Source organism: Muntiacus reevesi, chromosome 8, assembly GCF_963930625.1.
Source record: "Muntiacus reevesi chromosome 8, mMunRee1.1, whole genome shotgun sequence".
NCBI lineage: Eukaryota > Metazoa > Chordata > Mammalia > Artiodactyla > Cervidae > Muntiacus > Muntiacus reevesi.
Window position 1 is genome coordinate 7,790,460 of NC_089256.1, and position 16,701 is coordinate 7,807,160.

The 16,701-nt window shown below is 42.6% G+C and overlaps 1 protein-coding gene across 10 annotated transcripts in view; it reads right to left on the bottom strand.

Annotated features, from left to right (window-relative positions):
* Positions 1-762: 762 nt before the first annotated feature.
* Positions 763-16,701, bottom strand: part of ZBTB38 (zinc finger and BTB domain containing 38) — a 132,043-nt gene continuing 116,104 nt past the window's right edge. For all 10 annotated transcript variants that reach the window (XM_065942231.1, XM_065942229.1, XM_065942233.1 and 7 more), the window contains one exon: positions 763-7,626. In XM_065942231.1, the coding sequence (XP_065798303.1) occupies positions 4,015-7,626 (3,612 nt within the window). In that variant the 3' untranslated portion in view covers positions 763-4,014. The remainder of the gene's footprint in view (positions 7,627-16,701) is intronic.

Here is a 16,701-nt window from a genome sequence, read left to right on the forward strand (position 1 = left end):
TGTGGACCAGCAATCAGGGCTGGACACTTGAGCTATTTTCCCTGTGCTGCTGATGGGCTGTATTGCCTGAGCCTCTGACTCTCCTGTCACATTACCCATTGTGAGTAATTGCCTGTATTTGCAGATAAGCAGCTAAGGTTGGGACTACGATCTGTGATGACAGGACAGATTTTTTTCTTTATGTGAAAAATGGCTAGTTTACAACAGCATTAAATCATAATTTCACTCCACATTAAAAAAAGTTTACAAACTTTTACAAACTGACTTCATAGAGCAATATCCTCAAATGTAAGAGCGACCAAATGCCCAAAGTATTGAGGCCTCAGTAAGCAATCAGAGCTGAGTCCAGGGAGCTGACCCTGCTACGGCCTCCTCACTGTGACGGCTACCATCACAAGCTGCAGTCCTTGGTCAGGCCTCTTCCTCACTCTCTATTCCGTTTACATTAAGCACTTCCCTCTAAGATGCAGAGAAGGACAAAAACGTGGGCTGTGGAGTCAGGCAGACAAGGGTTAGGATCCTGGCTGGCTGGCTGTGGGATCTTCTCAAAGTCACTTATAAAATGCAGATAAAGAAGTCTATTTCCTAGGGTCCTTGGGAAAAGACTGAATGAGATAGACCGTGGCAAGAACGTTGCCAAATATCTGGTAGTTAATAAGTGAAATCTGTTCTCTGTGGATGACTGGAGCAGAATACTTCCAACACTCAGGTTTATCATAATATCAGGTCTATCGAAAGCACTAAATGATAACAAGATTTCAGTCTCTTTTATTCTGCTTTTTTTAATGTCATATTCCATTTGAGTCCTAAGCATGTAAGCAGGTACCATGGAATGTAAACAAGTAAGGAAACAGAAATATACTGAATGAATCATATGTGAAACAACGCTGTGACTCATACAAATGAAATTGCTGCTTGGCTGCACAAAAGAATTAACACTAAGATGTTTAAAAAGAGACAACATAAGAATAAGCTATTTTAATCAAGCAAAAACAAATTTATATCCATTAGTTCTAAAAATAAAATTAGACTTTTCCAACCCTTAACATCTGCATTTAATAATATCTCCTAACCAAAATACAGATGCTAAAACAGCAAATTACAATATATCTTGTACAGCATACAGTATGTTTCACTGTTCACACTTACTTTAACTCTAGTTGGTCATTATGTACTCAATGCATAAACATCACTTCGAATAAAATTTTCACAATTAACAAAAAATGTGACAAGGCTGTCTTAAAACGGCTCTGCTATAAATTGTATAGAATATACAGAATTACAAAGTCAAGTATTTTTTATCAAAATATACACCCCTCCCTGAAACTAACACAAGCTATCAACATTTTAAACGAATAATACAATTATAGAAAATATTTGCAAAATTATTTTTTCATGTATAAATATTCTGCCATATTTACTTTGGTCTAGAATTATTAGCATACAAGTCCACTTAAAAAATATCCACATGGAAGGGCTGGGAGACATCATTACATGTAATCATTTTGTATTTAGAGTTACTTCAAATCAAAATGACTGAAATACACAGTAATTCTTGATTCATAATCCTGATTGAGATAAAACAAATTGGTAGATCACAAGATTGCTTATTCAGTTTTCTAATTATCAATTCAAAATGATTTGCATAAGCCCTTTGTGACTATCTCTTTAACAAAACCCAAATGAACGGTTCAGGTGTACATATATACAATGTATAAAATAAAGTTGAACTCATTTGCATTTTTCCATTTTCCTCTATTACATAATACTGTTTGTAAGTGAAAGTAGATGAACAAAAGATAAATGCAAATACAATATTAGGGTTATTTAACAGCAAAGTACTACAGTATAAAAAGATCAGCTTTGATTATGTCCTTTTCTGGGTGTTTAGATGCTTTCTGGTCCACCCCAATTCATATGAAGTCTTCTTTGTGGAGACATCCCAACACTTGAAGAGAGAACCCGGAGTCCTTCAAGCCATTTCTTCACAATGGTATCCTTGCAGCCTTGGGTAATCTTGGGTTTCCAGCTGCCAAATCCTGTGAACACGAATGGCTGCAGGTCATCCTTGAACTGGGTTCCAGATTCTGCTCATACTGGTGTTCTGGTGATCAAATGGGTAAGAATGTTTTCTCTCTCCCTCCTATTCTGGCAGCTTAAAAAGTTAAAGAATCATGACTTTCAGCTTCCCAGGAACCTAGTCCATGTGACGGAATATCCTATAGGGTGGTTAGATTTTGAGGGCCGTGTTGATGGTGCAGGTCAAAGAAAAAGAACATTAAACATGGAAGTGGGTTTTTAGCAAGGGGGCTGAAAGTGGCTCAGTCATGTCCAACTCTGCAACCCCATGGACTATACAGTCCATGGAATTCTCCAGGCCAGAATACTGGGGTGGGTAGCCTTTCCCTTCTCCAGGGGATCTTCCCAACCCAGGGATCGAACCCAGGTCTCCTGCATTGCAGGTGGATTCTTTACCAGCTGAGCCACAAGGGAAGCACAAGAATACTGGAATGGGTAGCCTATCCCTTCTCCAGCAAATCTTCCCAACCCAGGTATCGAACCAGGGTCTCAGCTGTCTGCAAACATGAAGACAAGGCATCTGACTTGTGAATATATTCTATATGTTTTTGAAGCATGTAAGTCAAGTCATGGAACCTTGTCACCCCACATTCTATCTCTCCACCCTCCAAAGACAAAGCTCCATTTGAGGCAAGGAAGGTCATCACTTCCTACCCACTCAAGTCATTATTGGGTGGGGCAGGGGTGTGTGTGTTTCTGTTGTCTTTTATTTATTTTTTAAATAGTATATGCTCGTGGGCTGCATGATTTCCAAGAAGGCTGACAATTGTAGGGATTAGGCTTTCTGTCACTTTTAAGTGCCTGGGAATTCACCGCCATACATGTGCCTTGCACTTAATTTCCAAGACACTCCTTCAGTGGCACAGGAGATGCCAGGTTTTACTTGAACCCTCGAGAATGATTAAATCTATCTGGAAAGACCTCCACGTCCATGGCCTTGTGATGGATGGAAGACTTCAGGGAGTTTCAGAAGACTTTGACCTTTTCTCATTTCTGAAGTGAGGCCACTAGAAAGTAATACACAGCACAGTACAGGTAATCACAAGTAACTTCTGGGAAGGTTCTCCCCCATGGATAAGGCATGACCTATGTTTTTTGGGACTTGAGAAGACCGGTTCTAGTAACAGCTCAGCCATAACTTCAAGAGAACAGCATTCCATCTAAAAGCATACACATGCTCTGAAGTCGTACTCAAAATGCTTCCTACTGATTTTTACATCAGTTCTCATTATTTGCAGATCTATTGCTCATCATTATAATTCACTACAGGGGACATGGACAGTTAAAAGTTATAGTGCTCTGTACCTGTATTTTACAAGGTTTGTGTTGCAGAAAAGTAGTTCTAGATAACATATGAATGTCCTACTTGGGTTACTCATTTCACACGTATTTTCAGCTATACTATTATTTCATATGAACCCATTAATTTAAACAATTTTTAATAGTGCAGAAGCTGGATGAGAATAATGACTGTCACAGCTCATTTCCTTTTAACATATTTATGAAGGTGACATTTTCATGATATCTGACCCTTATATCTCCAGTTACTAAAGACAGTTGAGCAGCCAGCTCCTATGAGCACTCACCAGAAAGTTTTAAATCACGCTAAAATTAAACTCTTTTTTCCTCCCACTGGCAAAAATATCACAACTGAGAACTTCATAAACTTTCACAAGACACTTGGGATATTGGAAGATTCGGCTATTTTGTTTTTGCATACTTTGCATGAAGTTAATGCTAAAACCCAAAGTGGATATTAGGATCCTTCTTCTGGAATTTGAACAAAAGAGATTTTCTTTGTTACATTTCACTCCTTCATAACTGTTAAGTGAACAAAACTAAACAGAAACAAAAGAAACAGCTAACTAAAAAAAAAAAAAAAAAAACCCACCAACTTGTATTCTCAAAGGTTTTTTTTCCCCTAAGTATCTCCATTCAAAGGACATTATCAACAACGGTTTGTACATTATCCTTTTGGTCAGTGCCTTCTGAATCAATGAAATGTGGATTCTCCGGGGGATTGGAGTTTTCGTGGCCTGTGTCACCTTCTGCTTTCTCCTGCTGACTGGGGCTTTTGAACAAGTGTTTCTTCTGGTGCATTCCCAGGGCAGCAGCTGTTTTGCAAATCTTGGGGCACTGGAAGCAGGCATAGCCCTTCCCATTATGCTCCCTGATATGCCTCTGCTCGTGATTCCTTTTCGTGGACAGATACAAAAAGCTCTGAAAGCAGAACTGACAGTGGTACCGCTTCTCCCCCGTGTGGATCCTTTCGTGGATCTTGAGGGTCTCGTTCAGCGTGAAGGCCTTGCTGCAGTACTGGCAGACGAACTCCTTCACGCCCAGGTGGATGCGCTCGTGCTTCTGGAGGTTGCCGTGCACGGAGAAGCACCGGCCACACGTCTTGCACTGGTATGGCTTCTCCCCCGTGTGACACCGCATGTGCATTTTGAGGGTGGACGGGCTCTGGAACTGCTTGGCGCAGAGCTCGCACGCGTAAGGCCGGGCCGTGAGATGCCGGTGGGGCCTCCCTTGGCTCCCGGCCCCCGAGGCTTTGTCTCCGTCGTCGCAGAGTTCACACTGCAGCTTAGGCATCTCCTTGTTTTCCTCCTCCTCGAAGGCCTTCTCCTGCGGAGCCTTGCCCACCGCACAGTCCAGGTCGGCCGGGTATCTACACTTACGGCTCGGGCTCCTGTTTTCGTGCTCCTTCCTCCAGGTGGCCTTCCTCATTTTCCTCAACTGTCTGGATTTCTTCTTGGGTTTGTAGTTGTAGTACGGGCGCCACGGTTTGTCCGTGGAATCCTGGTCACTGGCATCGTCGAACATCTCATTCATCTCCATGCACTCGGACTGGCAGAGCCCGAGAGGGTTGTCTCCGCTGGCTTCCTGGTCGCTCTCCTGGGGCAGCGTCTCCTCCTGCGTTTGGTATTTGGGTCTCCGCCCTCTCTTATAGAACAGCTTAGAGCCGAGGATGTGCCTCTTCACAATGGCCTCATTCCCGATTTTCACCGTTATTTGACAAAGGGGCGCGACGTTGCTGTTTGTGGAGGTTCCTGGGAGAGCAGGCTTTGCGATGTAGGTTTCGATTTTACTCGTTTCTTCCATGGTATTTGGAGTTTTGCCCAGTGAGCCTCCAGGATCAGCAGTGAATTTGGACTCCTCTGGTACTTCTCCCCTGGTCCATGGGCCAGCTTTCTTCTTCTCCTTCATGCTCTTGGGTCTGCTGACGGCCCTCCCAGCTTTGTCTGGCTCAGTGGGCTTGCCGTCCTCTTTTGGGGTCTGGCTGACAGTCTGGTCTGAAGGGGCTCCTCTGGGGCTGCGGCTGGTCATGGCAGCAACGGCATTGCTGTGCATTATCACCGATGAAAACTGGCTGCTGTGCACGATGACCGAGGGGGCTGGGCCACTGTAGCTGATGACAGAAGTGGAGTTCTCACTGCCGCTGCTCACAGCCAAAACAGGCACATCCCCTGCCCGGGGGTCCGAACCGACAGCATTTTCAGTGGAAGAACCCGACGCCTCTGTGGAATAAAACTTATTGTCCAGATCCACTTTCAACTCTCCCCTCTCGCCCCATTTGGTACCCTCTGTGTTTTGTATACTGGCCGAAGTGGGCACGTCCTGACGTGCTGGTGTTTCCAGTGGGATGGCTGGACTGTTGGTCAAGGTGTTTACACTGTCCTGGAAATTCAGAGTAGGCAATTCAGAGCTGTGTGGATTCTGAATAACATAGGGACCAGGTGCAGGCTCACTCAGCTGACTGTTTTCTCGAGCATTTTCATAGGAAGAATGTCGGTAGCTCTTGTAAGGAGCCCTCTTGCATTTCATGGGCAGGAGCCTGTAAAGTTTATACGGATAGACACTAGGCTTCAAGCCTCCGTTTGCCGTTTTTTTACTGATGGAAAGTCTGTGATCGATGGCATGGAAAGACTTCTGGTGGTTTTTGAGTATATAGTAGGTCATGAACGTCTCCAGACAGAAAATGCACTGATACCGCCTTTCCCCTGTGTGCCAAATCTCATGTCTTGTCCTGTACTCAGCCAAAGCAAACACTTTGTTGCAGTAATGGCAAGGATATGTTCTCCTCCAGGAGTGAACATTTGCATGTCTTCGGAGGCTGGATAAAGTCACATAACTGCGTTTGCACACCACGCAGCTATAGAGCATCTGCCCATTAACAAATTTAACCATGTGTTCTGTTTCTGGCAGCGTGCTCCCGGGACTGGAAAAGTCACCAATCCTGTTCTCAGCTAGTAAAGGTTCTGGAGCTGTGAAGGAACTTCCATTCTGCCCAATGGTGGGATAGTTTTCTAGGAAGCGCTGGTCGCCTCCAGGAGCGGGCATGTGGCTGGACCTCATGCAGATCTGCTCGTGCCGGTCCAGCCTGTTGGGGGTGCTGAACTGCTTGTTGCAGTGCTTGCACACCAAGGGCTCCTGGGTGGGCTTGTGCAGCTGCATGTGGGCGCTGAGCAAAGTGCTGCTCTCAAAAGATTTGGAACAACAGCTGCAGTTGTAAACGAGCGGCGGCACCTCAGCGGCTGGCGGCCCGGGGACATCAGAGGATTTGTTTTCCTCCGCCCTGGGAAACTGGACCTCTCCTTCGTTGTGGCTGGGAGATTTTGAAAGGGAGAGAACGGCAGCTGGCTGTGGAGTTTCTTCTTGAGGCACCTCCAAGTTGCTTGCTGGAGGGGCTGGTATATTTTCTGGAGTGGCATCTGACTCCTGGGGTACGGAGGGTGTCTTTGGCTTTCGGCATGTTTTCGGTTTTGCTGCAACAGCGTCGGCGTTCTCCTTCCCTGTTTTTGCAGGTGAACTGCTGTCCTGGTCCCGGGCAGGCTGACTTCTGTAAGCCTCAGCCACGGAAGACACGGCAGACACGGCGTAGGAGTGCTCGGCGAGGGTGCGCACGGGCTCCACCTCGTGGCAGACGTCAGTCCTCTCCAGGCAGAGGCTGGTGTTTCTCATGGAGTCGGAGACCTTTTTGAAACTTGCTCTCAAGTCCAGCGGAGAGAACATGTTATTACTGTTCTCTGTTTCAATGATGGAAAATGCATTTGTGATCCGTGGCCCGTTAGTGATGGCTGGTTCTTCATGCCTTTTTTCATTTTTTTCTTCCTTGACCACTCCCTTTTCGGTAATGCAGAATACATAGGGACCCGGGGAACTGGAGAAGTTGCGATCAGTGAGATCTTCCAAGAAGGATATTCCCAGCTTTTTCCCAGCAGCTGCGAGATCAGTGACAGTTTCCTGTCTCTTGACGACGACTGTGGAGCTGTAGATATAATTGAGAATTTCTGTAAACACTTCAGCTTTGAGATCATCCAGCTCCAGGACGTGGCTGGAAATACAGATGGTATGGCTCCAAAAGATGTTTTTGAAATAAAGGCTTGACGCAGCCAGGACATTGCTGTGGGCTTTAAACTTGGTGTCCTCCACAATGATGGTGACATCACACAAAATGCCCCGAATGCGCTGCTCATTGAGGATGGAAAGCACCGTGTCGCTGTGTAAGCTGTCCTTGAGGTCCCTGGAAAGGGACATGACTGTCATCTAAAAGAAGAGGAGAGAAGGGGTCAGACATAAAGGTCCTTCCACGAGGAGCTCTTTGGCTTATAGGCTATTCTTGATTCCTTTGAAAAACTAATTTTTTGCATGAAAATACAGGGTTTTGTGGTCTTTGTTTCTTTTTAATCTCATCTTGTTGTTGCTCCAAAGACTTGGAGTCAACCTTAGAAGCTTAATCTTTCTCTTGCCCCAGCCTGTTTCTCATACCATTGCTCATAGTTGTTATAGTTGGAAATCCTCCCAGAACTTTTTCTCTGACTTTCTTCAAAGTTGTAGGCTACATATACATGTCCAAATTTGGGGGGAGAAGGTTCCCCGATAAATGTTAAGGGTCTCATCATCACTCAGGGCTGCTGTGTTGAATTCTTAGAATCAGGCAATATCACGGTCCCATCACAAAACTCCTGTCTATTTCTGATGATACACCCTAATGATTTGATCCAAACATAGCCTGCAATGCAGGAGACCTGGGTTCTATCCCTGTGTTGGGAAGATCCCCTAGAGAAGGGAAAGGCTACCGATTCCAGTATTCCAGCCTGGAGAATTCCATAGACTATGTAGTCCATGGGGTCACAAAGAATCGGACACGACTGAGTGAGTGACTTTCATTTTCAATTTAGTTCATGAAGCAAGAAAATTATTTTTTAAAAGTTTTCCTTAACTAAGCAGTGTGTGTGTGTGTGTGTGCATTCAGTCGTGTCTGACTCTTTGACCCCAAGGACTGTAGCCCACCATGCTCCTCTGTCCATGGGATTTCCCAGGCAAGAATACTGGAGTGGGTTGCACTTTTCTGCTCCAGAGGATCTTCCCCACCCAGAGTCTCCTGCATTGCAGGTGGAGGCTTTACTGCTGAGCCACTGGGGAAGCCAAAGCAAGCAGTATCTGTAACTAAAGTTATCGGCTGCTCAGGGAAGAAGAAAGAACTGGAGGAATCGTTCCTCATTTGTGGCTCTGAAGGGTCTCTCAGAGAAGTCTTGGTCTGCATGACTGAGTCTGACCACCAGGGGCCCCCTGCCCTCTGCACTACTGGCCCATATGGGGACTCATCTCATTCCTCTGATTTCCCTTTTATCATAGCCATAGTAGACTGGGGTGTTCAAAAATAACTCTGCAAGGTACTAAAGGCAACCAAAATGGAAACAAAACACAAAACCAGGGAAGTATGTCTCTGAGTTTATAATACTGTCTAGTCACAGGTTCTTAAATTAGCACAATTTAAAGGCATGGTGGCTCTTGCTCTGGTCTGAGGATCCCACTCCTGTTGTACTCAGATCTTATTATTCTCTATGTTCTATAATAAGCCTGGGTTGGCCAGAGCCTACTCACTACTATTCTAGTGAGGGACAGTCCAAAGCACCAGCTTTCATAGCTACACACAGTAAAAAATACACGGTGCATAGGGACTCGAGACAAAAGTGAAACTAAAACCTTCCCTTTAGAGGTGTGATGCTGTCTGTCCTGTTCTATTATCTTTCACTTAAAAAATGCTAACAGCAACTCACCAAACTAATTTTACTATATACTAAGAGATCACTCCTGCACTTAACTGTAGTGCCCTGGCCAAAATACCCGCTCTGGTCTAAAAGACATACTACTCAGCTGCTGTTCATCAAGTCTCTCTGATCAAGTGATGTCCAGAAAGCCCACACAGCTTGGCGCTCTTTAGCTCCCAGTGGCCATGTCCTCCTAGCACTGGAGTATAACATTTAGCTCATGGCACTCATTCAGTCGGAAAGACCAGATGGCCACATAAAGCCTCTCTTTTTACCTTTTTGTAAAGCAATTATGAGCTGTGCCTATTATGTTAGTGTCCTTTATACAAGAATCCATTTGATAACTTCTTTTATTTCATTCAGCCACTGGAAAAAGTGCATTTCTACTAACAAATTCTCCATTATCCAGATAATGAGAACAATGCACTCACCACGTTTCTCTCTTAATTCTAGAAATGAAGAAGCTTAGAACTAACGTTTACCGTCGACTGTTGTAGCCACCGTGAGCCTGGGTTTCTGGTGTGACCACTGTCTCACTTTATTTAGTGATAGCTCTTCTACTCTTGTTTTACCTGCCTTTACCTGTAACGTTCCAGGAATCTTTTCCAGGGATGTGGGGAACTAAGTCTTTAAATAAAATAAAATAAAAAGGAATCTTTATGGCCCCCTCTGCACCCCTAAAGAGAGAAAGGGTCATCCCTGAATGGATTGCCAGAGTCTATCCTTCACTGGTTTACAGATCAATGACCTACCTACTTCACAGGTGGCTCTTTGGTCTTCCGTGAGGTCCCTCTTTTTTAGGCCCCTGGGAGATCTACTTTCTCTCCCTTCTCATATCTTTTTCTCCTGTTTGGAAAGGTTGTGTGTGCTCAGTCGCTCAGTCATGTCTGACTCTTTTCGGCCCTATGGATTGCAGCCCGCTGGCCTCCTCTGTCCATTGGATTTTTCAGGCAAGAATACTGGAGTGGGTTGCTATTTCCTCCTCCAGGGGATCTTCCCGACCCAGGACTCGAACCCTGTGTCTCCTGCGTTGGCAGGTGGATTTTTTACCACTAGCACCACCTGGGAAGCTTGAAACGGTCAGACCAGATCATAACAGGCTCTAGTGGACTCCCCCCAGCAAGTTTTATATTGTAAGTACCAGTTATCATTAAAAGTTATCATCAGATTTGAGTTAAATCACTCAGGATCACTGAGGCTTCCGCACATGGAGATGATTAGAGGGAGGCCAACTGGTTGCAAACCAGCTAGTCAGACCATCCGCTAGTCCAGGTAAGAATTAATCCATCTACCCCAGACAGTGTAAGAACCTGGGAAGTAGATGGCCTCAGCCCCACCTAAGAAGGTGAGATGGGGAGAGTTAGTATGTGAATTCAGAATTTACTCTCTTGACCATTATTTCTTGAATATTGGCTGAGTGCTATAGGAAGACAAGAGTTCATTTCTCCTTGGAACAGAGATTTACTGAATACCTACTTTATGCTTTGGGATAGAAGTTCTCGAACCTGGCTATACATCTGAATCACCTGGGAAGCTTTAATATAGTACAGAATTTATAGAGTCCCCCTACTTCGCCCCTGCTGAGATTCTCATTTGGAACAGCTGGGGTAAGACCCTGGAACCTATATATATTTTTGTACCTTATTTAGCGAATAAGGAACATCCTATTTGTCCCTGTGATAACAAATTTGAAAGGCACACGAGTAAACACTGGAAAATCGTCTCAGAGGATATTCACATGGTTTTTATCAACCAACCAGAACCAGGTCTGGGAACTGACACTAAAATCCAGCACCGTTACAGAAACAAAAATTCTGCCCCCAAAGGTCTGCAGCATAGCAGGGAAGGTAAGGCGTGTTCACATGATGCTGTAAAGCCAAGATTCCCAGCGAAGGTGCAGGATCGGGAGTGCTGGGACAAAGAGAGGGGGGAGTGGCCCTGGGACAGGGGTGAGGGAAGGCAGGAAAGCCTCGCCAAACCCCCTTTCGGGGACAGGTGACACTGACTTCAGCTCTGCCTGCTGAAGGAGACAAAGCTGAGGAACATGAAGTTCAGTCAGAATGAGACACAGTTGAGTTTCATGCCCTCAAGAAGCTTGTAATCAAGGAGCCCACGTCACAGTTTAGAACAAAGCATCCAAATCCATAAATGCAAGGTGAAAAGGCAGTGACAGTTGTCGAAGATGCAATTTCAAATCATATTCTACATGTCCAATGTGCAACTGAGTCTGAAGTCTGAAGACCAGAGGGGATCCACTGGTCCCCACGTGGCATCTGGACCATGTTTTTGGGGGGAAAAAAAAAAAAAGCTGATGTCAAAGAACAGTAAGATTTAACATAAAAATCAGTGTATCTTCTCTTGAGAGACAGGAAGACTGGACAACAGTGGGGCTGCTGCCTGCCTGGCGACCGAGCAGCTGCGTCCCTGCGTCCCTGTCACCTTCCTTCCCCCCCCCACCTTTCCAAGCACTCCCTGCCAAGTGGCTTCCCTCAGCACCGAGCCCAGCCTGGCCCCGTCAGCTGGTCTGGTTGGTGATTGGACCCGGAGTTTTGAACAGTCATCCTTACTTTAAGGATATCCCTAAAATTAGAATTCAGACTTAAATGAGTTCAGGGGGGAGGCAGTCATTCCCACCAAAAATAGTATTCTTTGACTTAAAAAAAAAAAAAAAAAAAGTGATCTCCTCCGCTATATTCCTTCATCGAGAGTAAGTGAAAACAGAAGTCTTTAGGAGTTCTTGCCAATGGAAAGCCCAGAACAGACTTCAGAAAAAGAAATAGAAGCTGGAAAGCAGATGAGATTACATTTATATGTAATATTCTGAAACATGTACTAAAAAGCAAGTTTCGTATAATATATCCATTATTTTCAGCAGTATCACCGGAATGGAATAAATAAGCATGAAAAATGTTATTGCTACAAAATTTTTGGTGAACCAATATTTTAAACCAATAAATCAATCTGTAATTAGATAACTGTGATCATCTGATTTATGTTACTATTTTCCTGAGTTTGTTTTTTAGCCGTAAAGCTTTTAACATACACCTTATAAACACACAAATACACATACATGTATACCCACATGCACATACCAATAGATTTACAATTATATGAACATATGAATAGGTGCTAGTGGAGACAGATTTTATAAGCACAATAAATATGGTGAATGTATAATTCGGCATCTAAAACACCAAGACACTTGAGAGACAGAAGGGGGTACAACTAACAACTGTGCCAGATAAACAGGTATACATGGGGACGATATCCTGGGAAATGAGGATGAAGGGTCCTCCTCTATTTATATATTTTAAAAAATATACATATCTATATAAACGAAATATAAAATTCTACATTATAGTTATAATTACATGTGTACACTGAGATAAAGTATACTTCATAAGGATTTAAACTGCTTTTAAGAATGTTATAAATATATGATAAACATACTTAATAATTATACTTCATAGCAGGGCCATTGGGAAATTCTACCTAATTAGCGTATGTAGAATCTGCTGCTGCCTTTGTCTCCGGCATTATTCCAACCTTGTATGATACATTCATATTACGTGAGGATGGGCGCTTAGAGGCTTTTGATGATTGATAATGACTTTTCTTTTTAGAAATTAATTTTTACTGGAGCATGGTCGTTTTACAGTGCTGTGCTAGCTGCTACTATTCAGCAAAGTGAGCCAGCTGTATGTTTACATTTATCCCCTCTTTTCTGGATTTCCTTCCTCTTCAGGTCACCACAGAGCACTGAGTTCTCTGGGCTGTGCAGTAGGTTCTCATCAGTTACCTATATATTATACATAATGTCAACAGTGTAAATCTATTAATTCTAATCTCTCAATTCATCCCACTCCACCTAAAATGACTTCTTCACTTACTTTTAGAGTTAACTAGTATTAAAAAATTTAAAAAAAAATCTATGTTGATGGTAAAATATGCAAACAGTACAGAAGTGGATTAAGGTACAAAGCAGAAGGCCCCTCACCGACGCTGGGCTCCTCAACTCCACTCCACTATATGCACAACACACACAATTCACGCACTCCCTACATGAGTCCTCTTCTCATAACTCAGAAAGACTTCTACATTCTGCCTGTAGGAAGCTTTAGAAGAAAAACTGCATTTTCTCTTGAGGCTCTTCTGTCTTCACCCTTAGCTCCTCTGCCTGGCAATTCCTATAATGTACTCATCTCAGGTGACATCTCCTTTGGTCAGCCTCCCTCCTCATCAATTTCTAGTCTGGGGTTCCAATCTTTTTTTTTTTTTTTGGGGGGGTTCCAATCTTTATTGTCGCATGCAATATTGTGCATTTGTCCACATTTCTATCTTTCCTATTTGCTCTGTGAGTTTAGGGACAGTCTTGGTACCAATGCATTGTTGATTCTGACAGTAAGTGAGCACAGAGGCATTGGCTCCTCAGGCCCCGAGCAGCAAATGGCTTAAATAACATATTGTTCTTAGAAAGCTACCTAATTTAAAGCTTTAAAAATCAGACCTGGGTGAACCCAAATTCTACTCGAGAGAAAGCAAAATTACTAGGAAAATAAAAATAAATTCCTGTTCTTTTTTTTTTTCCCTAGCTTCCTTGTAACCTGGAGGGTTCTCAAAGTATATTTCATTTATCTCTGGGTCTCCCAAGACCCTTTCAGCAAGTTCTTGAGGTCAAAACTATTTTCATAACCACACTAAGATGTCATGTGTCTTTTTTACCGTGTGAACATGCGCACTAACAGTACACAACCAAAGATGGGGAAAACTTCCATAACACTTGGATTAAGGAGTAATTAATCATTTTATTAAATCTGGACCCTTGAATATACATCTTTCTACTACTGTGTGTAAAATCGGAAGGACACACAAAACACTTCTGCTGCATGATGAAAAATGATGGCTGCCTTGAGAAAAAGCATTGGTGTTTCCTAGAGCTCTGAGTCAAACTTACCAATTTTTTTTTTCATGGAACATCATTTTTACTTGAAAAAAATTACTGATAAGATAAACCATAGCTATTCAGATATGGGTACTCAGGCAAACATTTTCTTGAAAATGAAATAAGTGAGTCTGTCATTTCAAGGAAGCAGCCATCTTGTTGCCAGTAATAAAATCAGACTGGAGCAAAAAACAGAATTTTGGAAAACTTGTATCTACCACAATGAGCTCAACACTCCTCAATACATAATGACTTTTCTCATGATGTTGGTGGTGACGTCAACGAAAATGATTTTTGGATACTGAGTAATGAATTTGGAAGATATACATGGCTCAGTAACCAATATTTTCCAAATGACCAATGCATATTACCAAAAAAAATCATGCATGAGCTAAAAGGTATAAGAGAGAGCCATGTATTTACATGTAAAAAACTACAGAAAGTTCACTGATATGGATTCCATGTTGCAATTAACCTATAAGAAGGTCCTACTGGTAGATACTGGAGTAGTATCAAAGAATATCCACAATTAACTAAAAAGGTTATTTAAGAAAAAAAAAAAACTTCCCTTTTCCAATTACCTAGCTGTGTGAGGCTGGATTTTTTTCATATAGTTCAACTAAAACAACATATTGCAGCTGAATCCAGAAGCAGATTTGAAAATCCAGCTATCTTTCTATTAAGTCAGGTAGTAAAGATATAGTATACCTTTGAATAGTACAGGTTTGAACTGCTTAGATCCACTTGTACACAGATTTTCTTCACTAAATATGTACTACAGTGCTACATGATCCATGGTTGGCTGAACCCACAGATGCAGAACTGGAGGAAGGGATATGGAGGAAGGGAGATTTTGTGGACTTTTGACCCAGTGCAGAGTCTGTGTTCTATCTAACTCCTGTGTTGTTCAAGGGTCAACCATATTTGCAAAAAATAACACCACTCTTCTCACTAATTTTTGCTTTAGAAAATAGTTATTTTAAAAATAAAAACGTATCATTTTACATATAATTGGGTTTACCATAGTCAATTTTTGCAAGTTAAGAAATAGTTTTTAAATTCTCATTTAAAATTTTGAATGTAACTCAGATAAACAAAAGCTCTTTGGGTCTTTAAAGATTTATAAGAATGTAAGGGGGTCCTGGGAATAAAATGTTTGAGAACCACTGCTTTAAGCAGTAAGAAAATATTCAAAATCATACTTAAATAGACGACTCAGAAATTATTTCACTCAATAAAATGAATCACATGTAAGACTAAATGATTCAAAGTGTGCTAAAATACAAAGCATAAATACCCAGGAGTCAGGAGAAGCCAAGGCACAGAGAAACAGATAGACACACCCACGGTCACACAGATACACACGCTCTACAGCTGTCTTTAATTTTCCAAGCCTGAAGTGACTGCTACCTATCACTTGAGTGTGAGCATGGCTGTAAAACCAGTTGGGCCAATAGTCCCTTCACACTACACTCAGGTAAAAACTACTCCTCGATTTGCTGCCTATATTGTTTGCACAACCTATAATTGCTTGAATCTTTGCCTTCAAGTCTCAAAGGCTGGCTTGGTCATACCATTCTGTTTGCCCTTAGAGTTTATTCAAATTCATCTACTAAATTAGCCCCCTCCCATTATATCCTGGATACCTGTTCTGGGTTTGAACTTGAAAACAATTCTTGGCAATGATCTGAGCAGCTAATTCCTAGTATTTCCAGGAATTAAATCTTCCCTTCCTCAAGTAGACAAGGCAACTTTACTAAAGCACAGAGAAGTCAAAAACTTAAAATGAGAGTTTCCATAAAAATTTTAACTCTCCCAACATAAACCAAAAAAAAAAAAAAATCTTGAAAAACCTCTTTAAATTGTTTAACCAGTGTAACTATTATGTAACTTTATAGAGCTTGTTAATAAAATCTGGTATACTTTTATTAGCAAGTCTTTTTAAGACATCACAGATGGAGAGTGAAGTAATCCTGTCCAGTCTGCATTCTTAGTGAGAACTTGAAGTCACTTACTCAAGGCCACACTCCAGGGCCAGACTGAATCCCATTTTTCTGTATCTTCTGATCAGAGGAAAAGGCCAGGAGCCCTCTCGCAGCACCTTGGCCACTCAATTCTCAACGTACATAGTAATGAAACTAAATCAACGGAGCAACTTTCTCCTCTTTCTACTGCCGTGCTTCTATAAAAAGACACTTAGAAATAAAACCGAACTAAAAAAAGAACACACTGTATTAGGATACTGATCTGGAATCACGCACAAGTCAAATTCACAGTCTATTTGGGGCCAGCGCAAGGCCCATATTGAAGTAGAATCTACTGCGTGGACCTGCTATTCTCTGCGGAAAGTGTTCTGACAAAGGACACCACTTCGGTGATCCGGGTCCACATCCCACACACATCTTTGCAGTGCCTTTTCTCACAGTCACGTTGGGTGACTATGTCAGACCTCCTCACGTGACGGGGTCTTGGAAACACATGCATCAGATCTCGGAAACAGATTACAAAACAGAAGCCCTTTATGGAGTTCAGCTACGTCTAAGAAAAGGAAAGTCCTCTCACGTTGCCTTCTAAATGCAGCCCAAAAGGAGCAGAGAAGAGTGACATTTATCAGACTTTCATGCA